Source organism: Leptodactylus fuscus, chromosome 3 (assembly GCF_031893055.1).
Source record: "Leptodactylus fuscus isolate aLepFus1 chromosome 3, aLepFus1.hap2, whole genome shotgun sequence".
Taxonomy (NCBI): Eukaryota; Metazoa; Chordata; class Amphibia; order Anura; family Leptodactylidae; genus Leptodactylus; species Leptodactylus fuscus.
In genome coordinates this window covers 79,991,504-80,009,534 of record NC_134267.1, presented here as the reverse complement: position 1 = coordinate 80,009,534, position 18,031 = coordinate 79,991,504, and the positions used below count along the sequence as shown (strand labels likewise).

Sequence of the window (18,031 nt, the reverse complement as noted above, 5' to 3'; positions counted from 1 at the left end):
TCGTGCTCTCCAGCTGTGATTATAATACTGCAATCTGAGTATGTTGTGGCCTACACAACCTTACAAGGTGAGGAGCCACTGTTATAAACTCCATTTTTCTCTATTTAAGTGGTAATGGTCTATGCACTGCTCAGTGCCTCTGTGTTTTCTTTTGCATAATACATTATGGATCACAATGGAGCCAACCCTAAAAAGAGGGCTTGTACCATACCTTTATTATGCATTGATACATAAAAACAAGTATCAAATATAAACCAGTAAATAAAAAATCCATTATCTATTCATCTGTATCAAACAGAGATAGGTTTCCTTAGGTATCCCTGACCAAACTAGATGCCCCTATCTCACATGTCTGTGGGTAGGAGCCAGCTATGTAAAGTTCGAGCTTCCCATCACATGCTGCTATGCGTTCCCATGTATTTATCAGTTGTATATTAGTCTTGTTCTTTAGCTATTGGGGTACCGGTATATTTATTATTGTTTTGTTTTCTATATTTTTTTTGAGGGATTTGGTTGACTATTATTTTTGTGGTCAGTTTGCTGTTGTTGTTGTCTGTTCTTTTGCTCTGTTAGGAGCATACCTCTTTAAGAATGTGTATGTACAGCTTTGTACTTTTAAAGGTTTTTAATATGTATCGTGTTTTATTTATTTTTGGTTAATAGATTTTTTTTTCATTTTTTACTTGAGTGCATTCTTTTTCTTCTATGTTGTTTTCAATCCAATAACAGATTAAAGTACAGAGAATTCTTGCTGTGGAATGACACACTGCACAACTGCTGGTGTGATAATCTAGTTACCATACAACCATTGGTCACCACTAGTGGTGATATGAGGGAAACCAGCAGCTAAGTGATATGTGCAGGACATACTACTGCCACATGTGTTGCCTCTCGTAGCAAGGCTTCCATCTGGCATTTTTCAGTAGGATAATGCTCTTCCACACATAGCAGGGGATCCCAGGTACTTGGTAGTTTTATCTCAGATTGTGTCATGGTTGGGAAGCCCATGTGTGTAAAACCATCAATCTAATTTTATAATTGAGGAGCCAATACTGACCTCAAGGGACAAAATTGCGTTAGCCAGTTGATTTGTCACTACATGACAAAGATTCTCCAAATCATACACAAGTAGTATTAAGTTTATCACACAAAACCGTATGATATTTTACAAGAAAATAGCAATCCAGACTACAAAGCAGCAAGAATACCTTTCTAACAAATATAAGAATGGGTCTAATTCCATTTATCACCTTTTACTTTCCAAAAGACATTTCAAGCTGAGCTATGATTTCATATACAACATGCGGACATGAGTGCCATACGGGCGAATGTAATCTCTGCTGGGGAATGAGTTTAACCAACCAATCCCCTGAATACAGCAATTTTCCACAAGTATATTTCAGATATTTTTGGCAGAAGACTGCAGAAATGAACATTTTTTCGGATCATAAAACAGGTTCTGCAGCCTTTACAGTAAACTATTAACATATGGCTAATTAAAACAAACATTATTCATTATTCCTGTTTGTGGTGTCCTACAAATGATACGCTAGTGGCAAAATATGCAATGCAGAAACTAACATAGGGAGAAAGCAAAGCTAAGATTTTACAGTCACTGCTATAAGGTAGTTGGATACAGTTATGTCTTAGGGTTTAGTACAATGTGTTTTCTCAAAACTATCAGTAAAATAACTCTTCTTATATCTCTACATGTGTGTTTTTTCTTTTTTGCTTTTTTCTATTTAAGAAGTGAAAAAGGCATCAACTTTCATTGTCAGCAAATGTCTTGTTGTGCATGAACACTGTAGTGGATGTCATTAAACAGGTTTGCAGGGATTGAAGAGCTAACCTTAGGAATAGGTCATCAATATTTATGTGGTAGGGGGTCTAACACAAGTCAGGTTATATCAGCAGTCATCAGTACTACACACTGCAAACAGACAGCTCCATACACTGTATAGTGGCCATAGAAGCTGAACTGCAGTTCACCGACATGGCCACTACACAGTGTACAATCCCAATATCCAACAAAAGTGATAGGAGGTAAAAATGCTTGTGTTGCTGTAACATCCTTTCCCATCCAGGGTTTGGCACCATCCTCCGACTGCATGCTGCGGCGCAGGAGACGTGTCTGGCTGTGATTTCTTCTTTTGGGTTCTACTTGTATTGTCTGAACACTGTCCTGTTCCCTCATCTTGGTAATTGATTTTCCACCACAACCTTCTCCTTCACTTTGGTTTCTCTCTGCTCCTCTAATAGTTAACAGCCTATCTTCCTATCAGTTCTGGGTTGGGTTCTTCCTCCCTATTTATGGTTCACATTCACATTGGTGTTTGCTATTGCCTTGTGATTGCTGGCTATTTACTCTTGGTGTTGTGTTAGGGCTCGTTCACATCTGCGCCCTGGGTCTCTTTTATGCAGGTTTCCGTTTCCTGCCCAAAACTGAGCAGGAGACGGAAACCTGCAGTCATTTTTCAAATCCATTCATTCACTCACGGCCGGACACGGTCTGACAGTTTTCGGTCTTCTGTCTGCATAAGATGGAAGCCTGAAAACGGAAATCAAGCGCTGGTGTGAACCCAGCGTCACCTGTATTCTATTCCTGGGTTTACCTTTGACCATTCTCTTGGATTACAATTTTGTACTGCGTTGTTCGACTGTTACTGAACCCTTGGCTAGCTGACCTCCCTTTGTTGTTGCTTGTCTTGTCTGAGTTCTGTGTCATCACATATAACTAGGAAGCACTTGTCGACCAGTTGTCACCTGTCACTTAGGACAGGATAGGCAAGCAGGAAGGGACAGGGGAGAGTTCAGCTTAGGGCTCACTGTCTTGTTGCGCCCCTCCCCCCAGGCTTTACCAGCAGCTACTGGGTAATTGCTCCTCTAGCAATTCCCTTACAGTTGTACAATGATCCAGCCATCCTATGGTAGAGCATAAACCCATCATCCTGCAAGTATTTGGGTATGCAGGTATCCAAAGTGCGTTAGGGGCAAGGAGTGTGAATGAAGGGGTCATCTTATGAGGAATAATAGTGTTAAAAGGACAGGAGCCAATTTCTGAAATGTCATAAGCTTTCCTAAAACGTATGTTTTAAGGCACGATTATATTTGTGGGTGTTGGAAATTAATCTAGCGAGATATAGATAATACCATTTTTGTCTCTTTTATTCCATACTTTAGTCTTGATGATATGACTATTATGGAATGATATATTTTTATCGAATGGAAAGCTTCATAATGAGGAAATATTTATATGTATTACACATTTTACCACTTTGCAAGATTATGCTGTAAAGTGTGTAATAAATATAAAATATTACTTAGATAATAAGATGCAATAAGATAATGCAATAAAAAAAATATTATTAAATTGAAAACAATAAAATAAAAGTTAAAGATGTATACATTTCTAAGTTCATTTCACTACAAATCCATGGGAAATTTTAGATTGACTGTCATATAGCATCCCAGTGTTGTGAAAGCCCTTAGGCAATCTACAGCTCATAGCCAGTCAATTACCTTAATTCTGAATATGCATTTCTCACAATGTGTCTTTAATAGTTTATATCTACCGTATTACTGCTGGTGAAAGGATGGTTTAAGGCAAAGCATCTCTTTTAGTATACCGCTATTTAAAAAAAAAATTATTTGAATTGTTGAATGTTAATTATATCATCTTTTATTTTTTCACTTTTTAAGGTGGAGATTGAGAAATTGGATTATCATCACTACTTGCCTCTGTTTTTTGACGGTCTTTGTGAAATGGCACATCCCTATGAGTTTTTTGCACGTCAAGGAGTCCATGACATGCTAGAGCATGGAGGACCAAAGATTCTTCCTGTCATTCCCCAGCTCATTATACCCATAAAAAGTAAGTATGTGCATTAGGCAGACAGAAAATTTATGTCATATTCTAATTTTATACTGTACCTGAAATATAATACTCTGCTATGACTAAGTCACCAAAACTTATAATTGGTAGGGGAGTGTGGTGTAATCTTAAGATAAGGGTTTACTGGAAGGAGATGCTCAGTGATTATCTAGTTTAGCTTTATATAAAGGACTACGTCTTTGATAGCTGTCACCTTCCTTTAAGACACTATAAGGAGATGGCATTGGTCCACTGTATGTAGTGGATATTTCTTCAGCCCTTCATTTATAAACCTTGTCTCGGTGGAACCATCTTTTATAAAGACATAGACTGTAAGATGATATTGTGTTACATGTGATGTTTCTAAATGCAGGCACAATTATTAACAACTTCTCATTTTATTGCAATTGGTAATGTAATGTATTTCCCCAGGTCTCCATTAAGTCATAAACCTGGGAGTGATATGAAGCTTTCTAAATGATCAGAAATGGAGTTGAGCTCTTCTTACTAAAGGATTTATTAAAAAACATAAAACTTCAATTTGAAACAGGAAAACAAAATTAGGCTCCATAAAAGGGTGCTGATCTTACACAAAATGCACCTGCATTACAGGATGTGCACTTATGTAACTCCTACTACAGTATATACTGTACACACTCGCTATTCATATGGCAGGAGCAGCAATTTGCAAATGTGAGTCTTATTAGGGTTGTATTGTAAGTAATGGCCAGAAGATACTCTGTGCATGAGGAGAAGTAAACTGTCTTAGGCTAAGGCCCCACGTTGCAGAAACACAGCTTTTTTTGTTGCAGATTTTGCTGTTGTTTTTTTTTAGCCAAAGCCAAGAATGGCTACAAAAGGAATGGGAAATATCTAGGAAGTTCTTATACTTTACCTTCTGCTCAATTGGTATCATCCTTATGATGTACTTCGAAAATAAAAATTTGTTCCAGTAAAAACCGACAATCATCCAATATAAAAAATAAAAATTTACTTTTATTGTACATCAGTAAAAAGTAACCAAGAGTTACAGGATGGAAAAGTCCTGATCCGTGAAAAGCCTATGCGTTTCAGGGCATAGAGCCCCTTCCTTGTGGCTTAGAAATAGACCGGAAACAGTTCATTTTTAAGAACACTTATGAATCTATGGGACAATCATTCTTATGAGGTGTTTTGCCTTCCTCTGGATCACAACTGTAGGGCCGATTCACCAGAAATCAAAATCTAATCCAGATAGGGGGTTATGTAGATTACAGCCATGAAGCCACTGTAAGCACCAGTTCATTTTTTGGGGGTTGGGTTGTATGAATTATCGCTAATATTTTGCATTGTATTTATATCAGACAACTGGCGTAAATACATTTAAAAATAATTAGCATCCTTTATAGCTACATATATTAATAGGGGATTGATAAATATCTTCTATTAAGTCAACTTAGTTTCACAGTCATAAAACTTGTTGCCTACTGCCACCACTACGGGGAGCTATTATTGATCTCATTGAAGACACTGTGCTCCCCATAGTGGCAAATGTAGGAAAATGCAGTGTATTAGTGTCCTAAAACAGAAGATCAACGCTAGCCCTCTCCTCCCACAACTCCATAGCTAAGTGGCAGGTACATCACTGTTTGAGATAGTATACACAGTAAAAATGAAGACGTATTAGGATTAGAGATGAGCGAACACTAAAATGTTCGAGGTTCGAAATTCGATTCGAACAGCCGCTCACTGTTCGAGTGTTCGAATGGGTTTCGAACCCCATTATAGTCTATGGGGAACATAAACTCGTTAAGGGGGAAACCCAAATTCGTGTCTGGAGGGTCACCAAGTCCACTATGACACCCCAGGAAATGATACCAACACCCTGGAATGACACTGGGACAGCAGGGGAAGCATGTCTGGGGGCATAAAAGTCACTTTATTTCATGGAAATCCCTGTCAGTTTGCGATTTTCGCAAGCTAACTTTTCCCCATAGAAATGCATTGGCCAGTGCTGATTGGCCAGAGTACGGAACTCGACCAATCAGCGCTGGCTCTGCTGGAGGAGGCGGAGTCTAAGATAGCTCCACACCAGTCTCCATTCAGGTCCGACCTTAGACTCCGCCTCCTCCGGCAGAGCCAGCGCTGATTGGCCGAAGGCTGGCCAATGCATTCCTATGCGAATGCAGACTTAGCAGTGCTGAGTCAGTTTTGCTCAACTACACATCTGATGCACACTCGGCACTGCTACATCAGATGTAGCAATCTGATGTAGCAGAGCCGAGGGTGCACTAGAACCCCTGTGCAAACTCAGTTCACGCTAATAGAATGCATTGGCCAGCGCTGATTGGCCAATGCATTCTATTAGCCCGATGAAGTAGAGCTGAATGTGTGTGCTAAGCACACACATTCAGCACTGCTTCATCAAGCCAATACAATGCATTAGCCAGTGCTGATTGGCCAGAGTACGGAATTCGGCCAATCAGCGCTGGCTCTGCTGGAGGAGGCGGAGTCTAAGGTCGCTCCACACCAGTCTCCATTCAGGTCCGACCTTAGACTCCGCCTCCTCCGGCAGAGCCAGCGCTGATTGGCCGAAGGCTGGCCAATGCATTCCTATGCGAATGCAGACTTAGCAGTGCTGAGTCAGTTTTGCTCAACTACACATCTGATGCACACTCGGCACTGCTACATCAGATGTAGCAATCTGATGTAGCAGAGCCGAGGGTGCACTAGAACCCCTGTGCAAACTCAGTTCACGCTAATAGAATGCATTGGCCAGCGCTGATTGGCCAATGCATTCTATTAGCCCGATGAAGTAGAGCTGAATGTGTGTGCTAAGCACACACATTCAGCACTGCTTCATCAAGCCAATACAATGCATTAGCCAGTGCTGATTGGCCAGAGTACGGAATTCGGCCAATCAGCGCTGGCCAATGCATTCTATTAGCCCGATGAAGTAGAGCTGAATGTGTGTGCTAAGCACACACATTCAGCACTGCTTCATCAAGCCAATACAATGCATTAGCCAGTGCTGATTGGCCAGAGTACGGAATTCGGCCAATCAGCGCTGGCTCTGCTGGAGGAGGCGGAGTCTAAGGTCGGACCTGAATGGAGACTGGTGTGGAGCGATCTTAGACTCCGCCTCCTCCAGCAGAGCCAGCGCTGATTGGCCGAATTCCGTACTCTGGCCAATCAGCACTGGCTAATGCATTGTATTGGCGTGATGAAGCAGTGCTGAATGTGTGTGCTCAGCACACACATTCAGCTCTACTTCATCGGGCTAATAGAATGCATTGGCCAGCGCTGATTGGCCGAATTCCGTACTCTGGCCAATCAGTGCTGGCCAATGCATTCTATTAGCTTGATGAAGCAGAGTGTGCACAAGGGTTCAAGCGCACCCTCGGCTCTGATGTAGCAGAGCCGAGGCTGCACAAGGGTTCAAGCGCACCCTCGGCTCTGATGTAGGAGAGCCGAGGGTGCACTTGAACCCTTGTGCAGCCTCGGCTCTGCTACATCAGAGCCGAGGGTGCGCTTGAACCCTTGTGCACACTCTGCTTCATCAAGCTAATAGAATGCATTGGCCAGCGCTGATTGGCCAATGTATTCTATTAGCCTGATGAAGTAGAGCTGAATGTGTGTGCTAAGCACACACATTCAGCTCTACTTCATCGGGCTAATAGAATGCATTGGCCAGCGCTGATTGGCCAGAGTACGGAACTCGACCAATCAGCGCTGGCTCTGCTGGAGGAGGCGGAGTCTAAGATCGCTCCACACCAGTCTCCATTCAGGTCCGACCTTAGACTCCGCCTCCTCCAGCAGAGCCAGCGCTGATTGGCCGAATTCCGTACTCTGGCCAATCAGCACTGGCTAATGCATTGTATTGGCGTGATGAAGCAGTGCTGAATGTGTGTGCTTAGCACACACATTCAGCTCTACTTCATCGGGCTAATAGAATGCATTGGCCAGCACTGATTGGCCGAATTCCGTACTCTGGCCAATCAGTGCTGGCCAATGCATTCTATTAGCTTGATGAAGCAGAGTGTGCACAAGGGTTCAAGCGCACCCTCGGCTCTGATGTAGCAGAGCCGAGGCTGCACAAGGGTTCAAGCGCACCCTCGGCTCTGATGTAGGAGAGCCGAGGGTGCACTTGAACCCTTGTGCAGCCTCGGCTCTGCTACATCAGAGCCGAGGGTGCGCTTGAACCCTTGTGCACACTCTGCTTCATCAAGCTAATAGAATGCATTGGCCAGCGCTGATTGGCCAATGTATTCTATTAGCCTGATGAAGTAGAGCTGAATGTGTGTGCTAAGCACACACATTCAGCTCTACTTCATCGGGCTAATAGAATGCATTGGCCAGCGCTGATTGGCCAGAGTACGGAACTCGACCAATCAGCGCTGGCTCTGCTGGAGGAGGCGGAGTCTAAGATCGCTCCACACCAGTCTCCATTCAGGTCCGACCTTAGACTCCGCCTCCTCCAGCAGAGCCAGCGCTGATTGGCCGAATTCCGTACTCTGGCCAATCAGCACTGGCTAATGCATTGTATTGGCGTGATGAAGCAGTGCTGAATGTGTGTGCTTAGCACACACATTCAGCTCTACTTCATCGGGCTAATAGAATGCATTGGCCAATCAGCGCTGGCCAATGCATTCTATTAGCGTGAACTGAGTTTGCACAGGGGTTCTAGTGCACCCTCGGCTCTGCTACATCAGATTGCTACATCTGATGTAGCAGTGCCGAGTGTGCATCAGATGTGTAGTTGAGCAAAACTGACTCAGCACTGCTAAGTCTCTGCATTCGCATAGGAATGCATTGGCCAGCCTTCGGCCAATCAGCGCTGGCTCTGCCGGAGGAGGCGGAGTCTAAGGTCGGACCTGAATGGAGACTGGTGTGGAGCGATCTTAGACTCCGCCTCCTCCAGCAGAGCCAGCGCTGATTGGTCGAGTTCCGTACTCTGGCCAATCAGCGCTGGCCAATGCATTCTATTAGCCCGATGAAGTAGAGCTGAATGTGTGTGCTTAGCACACACATTCAGCTCTACTTCATAAGGCTAATAGAATACATTGGCCAATCAGCGCTGGCCAATGCATTCTATTAGCTTGATGAAGCAGAGTGTGCACAAGGGTTCAAGCGCACCCTCGGCTCTGATGTAGCAGAGCCGAGGCTGCACAAGGGTTCAAGCGCACCCTCGGCTCTGATGTAGGAGAGCCGAGGGTGCACTTGAACCCTTGTGCAGCCTCGGCTCTGCTACATCAGAGCCGAGGGTGCGCTTGAACCCTTGTGCACACTCTGCTTCATCAAGCTAATAGAATGCATTGGCCAGCGCTGATTGGCCAATGTATTCTATTAGCCTGATGAAGTAGAGCTGAATGTGTGTGCTAAGCACACACATTCAGCTCTACTTCATCGGGCTAATAGAATGCATTGGCCAGCGCTGATTGGCCAGAGTACGGAACTCGACCAATCAGCGCTGGCTCTGCTGGAGGAGGCGGAGTCTAAGATCGCTCCACACCAGTCTCCATTCAGGTCCGACCTTAGACTCCGCCTCCTCCAGCAGAGCCAGCGCTGATTGGCCGAATTCCGTACTCTGGCCAATCAGCACTGGCTAATGCATTGTATTGGCGTGATGAAGCAGTGCTGAATGTGTGTGCTTAGCACACACATTCAGCTCTACTTCATCGGGCTAATAGAATGCATTGGCCAATCAGCGCTGGCCAATGCATTCTATTAGCGTGAACTGAGTTTGCACAGGGGTTCTAGTGCACCCTCGGCTCTGCTACATCAGATTGCTACATCTGATGTAGCAGTGCCGAGTGTGCATCAGATGTGTAGTTGAGCAAAACTGACTCAGCACTGCTAAGTCTCTGCATTCGCATAGGAATGCATTGGCCAGCCTTCGGCCAATCAGCGCTGGCTCTGCCGGAGGAGGCGGAGTCTAAGGTCGGACCTGAATGGAGACTGGTGTGGAGCGATCTTAGACTCCGCCTCCTCCAGCAGAGCCAGCGCTGATTGGTCGAGTTCCGTACTCTGGCCAATCAGCGCTGGCCAATGCATTCTATTAGCCCGATGAAGTAGAGCTGAATGTGTGTGCTTAGCACACACATTCAGCTCTACTTCATAAGGCTAATAGAATACATTGGCCAATCAGCGCTGGCCAATGCATTCTATTAGCTTGATGAAGCAGAGTGTGCACAAGGGTTCAAGCGCACCCTCGGCTCTGATGTAGCAGAGCTGAGGGTGCACAAGGGTTCAAGTGCACCCTCGGCTCTCCTACATCAGAGCCGAGGGTGCGCTTGAACCCTTGTGCAGCCTCGGCTCTGCTACATCAGAGCCGAGGGTGCGCTTGAACCCTTGTGCACACTCTGCTTCATCAAGCTAATAGAATGCATTGGCCAGCACTGATTGGCCGAATTCCGTACTCTGGCCAATCAGCGCTGGCCAATGCATCCCTATGGGAAAAAGTTTATCTCACAAAAATCACAATTACACACCCGATAGAGCCCCAAAAAGTTATTTTTAATAACATTCCCCCCTAAATAAAGGTTATCCCTAGCTATCCCTGCCTGTACAGCTATCCCTGTCTCATAGTCACAAAGTTCACATTTTCATATGACCCGGATTTGAAATCCACTATTCGTCTAAAATGGAGGTCACCTGATTTCGGCAGCCAATGACTTTTTCCAATTTTTTTCAATGCCCCCAGTGTCGTAGTTCCTGTCCCACCTCCCCTGCGCTGTTATTGGTGCAAAAAAGGCGCCAGGGAAGGTGGGAGGGGAATCGAATTTTGGCGCACTTTACCACGTGGTGTTCGATTCGATTCGAACATGGCGAACACCCTGATATCCGATCGAACATGTGTTCGATAGAACACTGTTCGCTCATCTCTAATTAGGATGTATAAATTGTTGCAAGTTAGGATCATATTATATCTTATTTTACCGTAGTTTATTGGAAACACTGACAATATAATTAATGTACTGTATGGCACCAATGTATATAACAGTATACTGGCTGTGAATAGACTGTAAAAATCTTACTCAGCACTGACTTTTTTCCAAGATCCCCTTTTATTTAAAATCATATAAAATTTACACTGTTTTCAGTCCATTTAAAATAAAAGTCTACATTGATCATAGATAAGAAAGAACATTCTTGTGGTAAACCCCTTTATATCCTATGGACATATTTTGTGTATACATGAGGAGAACTGTTTAGGGTCTTCACTTTTCTGAAGACACATAGGACTTATTTAACCCCTTACTGCCCCAGACATTTTTCAATTTTCATTTTCCATTCACAAAGTCTTATGAGGGCTTAATGTTTGTGGAACAAATTGCACTTTGTATTAGTATAATTTAATGCTGTGTACAATGTACAGGGAGACTGGAAAAATCAGAATGAGGTGGAATTGAAGAAAATCAAAACGGGGACAACATGGTGGCTCAGTGGTTAGCACTGCAGCCTTGCTGCCCTAGAGTCCTGGGTTCAAATCCTGCCAAGGACAACATCTGCAAGGAGTTTGTATGTTCTCCCCGTTTTTGCATGGATTTCCTCCCATATTCCAAAGACATACTGATAGTGAAACTAAAAAGGCTGCCCTAGCATATAGAAAACTCCTAGGTGTGGACTAACTATCATTCAGAACTAATGTAGCTATACTAGTATTATCTATTCAAGGGTATACCCCCACTGCTTGCAGCTCCTGGACGGTAGTCCAGCCCTCCATTGGTGAACAAATATACACGTGACGCGTTTCAAAAGCTGCTATTAGTCTTGCCAACAATCTCATCAGAGGCAATAATAGGGAAAAAGATCTGACCACTCAAAGAATTAATGACAATGACGGCTATGCTTCAGTGCCAAGGGGGGAGCGGGAGAGTCTGCACAAGCGTGTTTTTTTTTAAATTAATTCTTTGAGTGGTCAGATGTATATTTGTTCCCTAATAGAGGCAGGGCTACTGGACAGGAGCTGTTAGTAGTGGGGAAATAAGCTTGAATAGATAATACTAGTATAGCTTCATTAGTTATGGCCTTCTGAATGATAGCTAGCCCGCACCTAGGAGTTTTCTATATACTCCGTCAAGCAACGATTGGCTATTGTAGCGCAAAATGGTTGTTGCCTGGCTGAGTTTTGTGCATCACTCTCTCCTGTTTATTGTTTTTTATACAATATGGAATAAAGGACTGCGTTTTGCAGTGTTTTGCAATACCCGGATGAGTGCCCCCGTATATAATTTTTTAAATTTTTTTTAAACAATTTTATTAGTCCCCCTTGGGGGCTTGAAACTGCAATCTTTTGATTGTCCCATAAATTACATTACAACTGTATTGCAGTCTATAGGACTTTCACTACATAGCTATTTAGGCTGTTCATAGATCAGCTTCAGTAGCTATAGTTCTATAACAGGCCTGGGAGTCTTCATTAGGCTCCTGGATGCCATCAGAACAGAAAGGCTCAAATAACTCATTTGCATATTGCCAAAAAATAGCAATAGCTCAGCAACAAAATGACCAATTTAAAAGTGGAAAACACTAATACTTCCTCTATTTAGTTAAAAAAAAAACAAACAAAAAAAAAACACTTATCTAGTGCAGGGAATGCACTGGTAAGCTTTATTATTTCCTGGAAAATGGCATCCCATTTCATTTTCCAGGACTTTACTATGTCATGAATTTTAGGGGTCCTACTTTGAGCACCCCACTGATCAGATGATTGAAGGAGTCATGGTGCACCTGTATAGGTTCTGCAGCAGTCACAGCTCCATTCATCTTGTAGAGTCCATGAATAGTTCTGCACCTCTTCCATGAACTTAAACAAAGTATTCTGTAGAACAGTTTACACAGTATTACATAGTACCTGTTTATTATTATTTTATTCTTGAAAGGGTAGAGCATGGGTGAGGCCACTGTCCCCATATGTCTTTTGATGTCTGTCTAAATCAGGGGTGGGCAATTAATTTTCCCATGGGGCCGCATAAGAAATTAAAACTATTCTAGAGGGCCGCGCCATGGCAAATTTAGCTTCACCCACTTCGACGTTGACTCCGCCCATTCCCAATCATCTTTCCATGTGCTCCTACAAAGTATAATCCTCCTACAGTTACCCATACATTATATGTCCCCACATTATAATGTTCCCTTCCAACTGCCCCACAGTATTAAGTCCCTCTCCTGGTGCTCCAGTTTAAACTGAAAGAAACTAGACGGGGACATGAAATTGGGGCAGCTGGAGGGGGCGTTAGAGGTATTTGGGGTAGTTGTAGGGGAACAATAAATTAATGGCAGATAAAGTGGGACATTAAACTGGGGGCAAGTTGAGGGGGGCATTAAACTTGGGCAGCTGGAAGCAGACATTAAACTGTAGGGATAGCTGGAGGGTGAAATTAAACTGGGGGCTACTAGAGGTAGGCAGGTCCCCCTCCAGCTACCTCCACGGTTTGATGCCCCCTCCAGTTGTCCCCAGTTTAATGTCCCCTCAGATTAAATGCCCCCTTCATCTACCCCCAGTTTCATGTACCCCACTTCATCTGCCCCCAGTTTCATGTCCCCCAGTCCATCTGCCCCCAGTTGGGGGAAAGTTTCTTAAGTAAAACACAAAAGAGACATAGTGGGACATGCAGGGAGCTGCGCAGGACCAGAGTATAAAAGCGGGACATGCAGGGAGCTATGGTTTTATCCCACAAGCTATGCGGGCCGGACAGAATCAGTCAGAGGGCCGGATATGGCCCGCGGGCCGTACATTGCCCAGGTCTGGTCTAAATGGTGCCTTAAATCTACATCAGCTATGAGGTGGCATGGATTTCGGTAGATGCACAGTGGCTCGTAAGAGGATCCTCTGACAGCCAAATCCCCTTCTATGTGTTTGGTTTATTAGTGATGTTCATGCTGACACAAAGTGCCATTCACAACCACCACACAAAATAAAGAGCTTTTGGGGTGCGATGAGCACTGATCTGATATTGATGATCTACTGTATCCTAAGGATAGCTTATCAATATTTAAGCTGTGTAACCCCCCTAAAATTTTACATTCTTTTTTCTGATTTGAACATGAGCTTTAAGCTTGAGGAGTTTTTGCATAGAAATAATAAAGTGTGTGAAGTGCAAGTCAGTGAGTGCACCGATAAAGAGAAATGGAACTTGGAAATAACTATGGCAAGAATACATAGCAAGTGCTTCTAAGAAGAACTGTTAAGTTTGCAGAATGTACTCATTAGAAAATGGACAAGCTCTATCTGTTCTTTTACAGGTTGACTTCCTGTTGTCACAATGTCCAAAATAAGTAACTGTGGTTTCTTTATCCTTTTTTTTATTGAATTCCCTAATAACAGAGCCAATGTGAAGGAAGAATAGCCTGCCTTCTTGGGGGCTAGTGAGGTGTCAGCAGAAACTGTGGGAACAAATAGCAGTCACACAAGGCAGGGTTTTATAACATCAGGACCGCAATCCATCTTTTAGTACATTCAAGGCTTTGACTAATAAAGGCCTTTTTACAATTCCCAGCAGAGTCCAGCTTAATTCCCTACAGTGCCTCAGGGGCCTGAAATACATTTCTTTGTAGCAATAAAAGAGAGAAAAAATGAAAGCGTAAAAAAGCATAATCAGTGTTTTTACAACTGGCCCACGAGTAAGAGTTAAGGGCTCTCTACCAACATACGACATGTTAACCCAAATTTCAATCCAGTGAGATTTCCTTAAAGGGTTTGGCCACTTTCAGACCAATATTGAGAAACACATGTTATTGTTTGTACAATAAAAAATTGTACAATTTTCCAATATACTTTCTGTATCAATTCCTCACAGTTTTCTAGATTTCTGCTTGCTGTCATTCATTCTGTTACTTCTCGTGGATAAAACTCTGACCATGGTCATGTGATTTACGGTCCATGGTCATGTGATTTACGGTCCATGGTCATGTGATGAGCACACAGGTGCACAGCTGATTACCAGGCAGATGTCTGATTACTGTGCTGAGACTGTAACGAGCGGCACCTATGTGCTCATCACATGACCATGGACCGTAAATCACATGACCATGGTCAGAGTTTTATCCACGAGAAGTAACAGAATGAGTGACAGCAAGCAGAGATCTAGAAAACTGTGAGGAATTGTTGCAGAAAGTATATTGGAAAATTGTACAACTTTTTATTATAAAACCATAACATTTGTCTCTCAATATTGGTCTGAAAGTGTCTAACCCTCCTTCTATTGTGAAAAACTGTCATTGAGCTGCATGTAGTAAAGATATAGATATAGTAAAGATATAGTACATGTAAATGTACTGGACTGGCTCACTCTCATGGTTATGAAAGATCCTCAGTATATTACAGTCCTATGAAAAAGTTTGGGCACCCCTATTAATCTTAATCATTTTTTGTTCTAAATATTTTGGTGTTTGCAACAGCCATTTCAGTTTGATATATCTAATAACTGATGGACACAGTAATATTTCAGGATTGAAATGAGGTTTATTGTACTAACAGAAAATGTGCAATATGCATTAAACCAAAATTTGACCGGTGCAAAAGTATGGGCACCCTTATCATTTTATTGATTTGAATTCCCCTAACTACGTATTACTGACTTACTGAAGCACAAAATTGGTTTTGTAACCTCAGTGAGCTTTGAACTTCATAGCCAGATGCATCCAATCATAAGAAAAGGTATTTAAGGTGGCCAATTGCAAGTTGATCTCCTATTTGAATCTCCTCTGAAGAGTGGCATCATGGGCTACTCAAAACAACTCTCAAATGATCTGAAAACAAAGATTGTTCAACATAGTTGTTCAGGGGAAGGATACAAAAAGCTGTCTCAGAGATTTAACCTGTCAGTTTCCACTGTGAGGAACATAGTAAGGAAATGGAAGACCACAGGGACAGTTCTTGTTAAGCCCAGAAGTGGCAGGCCAAGAAAAATATCAGAAAGGCAGAGAAGAAGAATGGTGAGAACAGTCAAGGACAATCCACAGACCACCTCCAAAGAGCTGCAGCATCATCTTGCTGCAGATGGTGTCACTGTGCATCGGTCAACTATACAGCGCACTTTGCACAAATAGAAGCTGTATGGGAGAGTGATGAGAAAGAAGCCGTTTCTGCACGTACGCCACAAATAGAGTTGCCTGAGGTATGAAAAAGCACATTTGGACAAGGCAGCTTCATTTTGGAAACAAAAATTGAGTTGTTTGGTTATAAAAAAAGGCGTTATGCATGGCGTCCAAAAAGAAACAGCATTCCAAGAAAAACACATGCTACCCACTGTAAAATTTGGTGGAGGTTCCATCATGCTTTGGGGCTGTGTGGCCAATGCCGGCATCGGGAATCTTGTTAAAGTTGAGGGTCGCATGGATTCCACTCAGTATCAGCATATTCTTGAGAATAATGTTCAAGAATCAGTGACGAAGTTGAAGTTACGCCGGGGATGGATATTTCAGCAAGACAATGATCCAAAACACCGCTCCAAATCCTCAGGCATTCATGCAGAGGAACAATGACAACGTTCTGGAATGGCCATCCCAGTCCCCAGACCTGAATATCATTGAACATCTGTGGGATGATTTGAGAGCGGGCTGTCCATGCTCGGCGACCATCAAACTTAACTGAACTTGAATTGTTTGTCCAAAATACCTTTATCCAGGATCCAGGAACTGATTAAAAGCTACAGGAAGCGACTAGAGGCTGTTATCTTTGCAAAAGGAGGATCTACTAAATATTAATGTCACTTTTCTGTTGAGGTGCCCATACTTTTGCACCGGTCAAATTTTGGTTTAATGCATATTGCACATTTTCTGTTAGTACAATAAACCTCATTTCAATCCTGAAATATTACTGTGTCCATCAGTTATTAGATATATCAAACTGAAATGGCTGTTGCAAACACCAAAATATTTAGAACTAAAAATGATTAAGATTAATAGGGGTGCCCAAACTTTTTCATAGGACTGTAGGTGAAGTATTGCAGTACCTGTACAAGAACTACCACCATCAAAATTTCTACTAAACCACATAGGCTGCTGTAGGGGCAGTTAGTGACATAGTGAACATATCTTTATTGTGTCAAAAGTGCAATCAACTATTAACACTTTAATTACATAGTCTATTTTGACCACCAGGACAAGCCATACTTTTTTTTTGCTTTTCATCCCTGTTTTCTGAGAGCTATAGCTATTTTATTTTTCCATTGGTATACTCATATGACAGCTTTATTTTGCTGAGACAAGTTGCATTATTAAATGGAAGCATTTTAAAATACATATATTGTATTAAACAAAAAATATATACCATATATACTCGAGTATAAGCTGACACGAATATAAGCCAAGGCCCCTAATTTTACCACAAAAAAACTGGGAAAACTTTATTGACTTGAGTATAAGCCAAGGGGGGGAATGCAGCAGCTACTGGAAATTTTCAAAAATTAAAATAGATACCAATAAAATTACATTAACTCATCACTGATCTTTACATTACAAATGAACTGATAGGGCTGCAAATGCAGACACATATAGGACAGGTATAGGACACATATAGGACCTGCTCCATAAGTTGCAGCTCTTCAATTTGGCCCGGACACACAGCCGCAAAAGCGGCGGCATCAATGTGTACAGGCCCATTGAAATGTAAGGCTAAGTTCACACAGGGTTTTTTGGTCAGGATTTTGAGGCCGTATTCGCCTCAAAATCCTGACGAAAAAGACGGCTCCCATTGAAATCAATGGAAACCGATCAGTTCTTTTTTCCAGGAGCCATTTCTTCCGGCTTCCGGAAAAAAGAAGTGACATGCTTATTCTTCAGGCCGATTCACCTCGCGCTTCGCGATTCGGCCTCAAGACACTCCCTCCTCCCGACTAGGCCCATTCACACGGGGTTTTTTGAATGGGTTTGAAAACTGACTGCCGGTTTCCGTCTCCAGTCCAGTTTCTTGGGCAGAAGACGGAAACCTGCAAAGCAGAGACCAGGCGCAGGTGTGAACCCGCCCTAACTGATGTTAATTTGTCCATTTTTTTTAACTGTTCCTTTTTTAACACACACATTAATATCAATCAGCATCAGCTGGTGTCAGTTTTTTTACACTGTCAGGTTTTTTTTTTTTTTTTGCTGTTTATGCTTTCTGAGCATACGCAGAAAATAAATGGACACAAAATAACTAATGGTTATCAGTTACTGTCCATTAGAAGTCTGTTGCCC

General features: G+C 42.7%; 1 protein-coding gene across 1 annotated transcript in view; it reads left to right on the top strand.

Annotated features, from left to right (window-relative positions):
* The window catches only part of PACRG (parkin coregulated), a 469,474-nt gene that overhangs the window by 256,293 nt on the left and 195,150 nt on the right, over positions 1-18,031 (top strand). Inside the window, exon 3 of the mRNA XM_075267841.1 lies at positions 3,700-3,871. Coding sequence (XP_075123942.1) covers positions 3,700-3,871 — 172 coding nt within the window. The remainder of the gene's footprint in view (positions 1-3,699; positions 3,872-18,031) is intronic.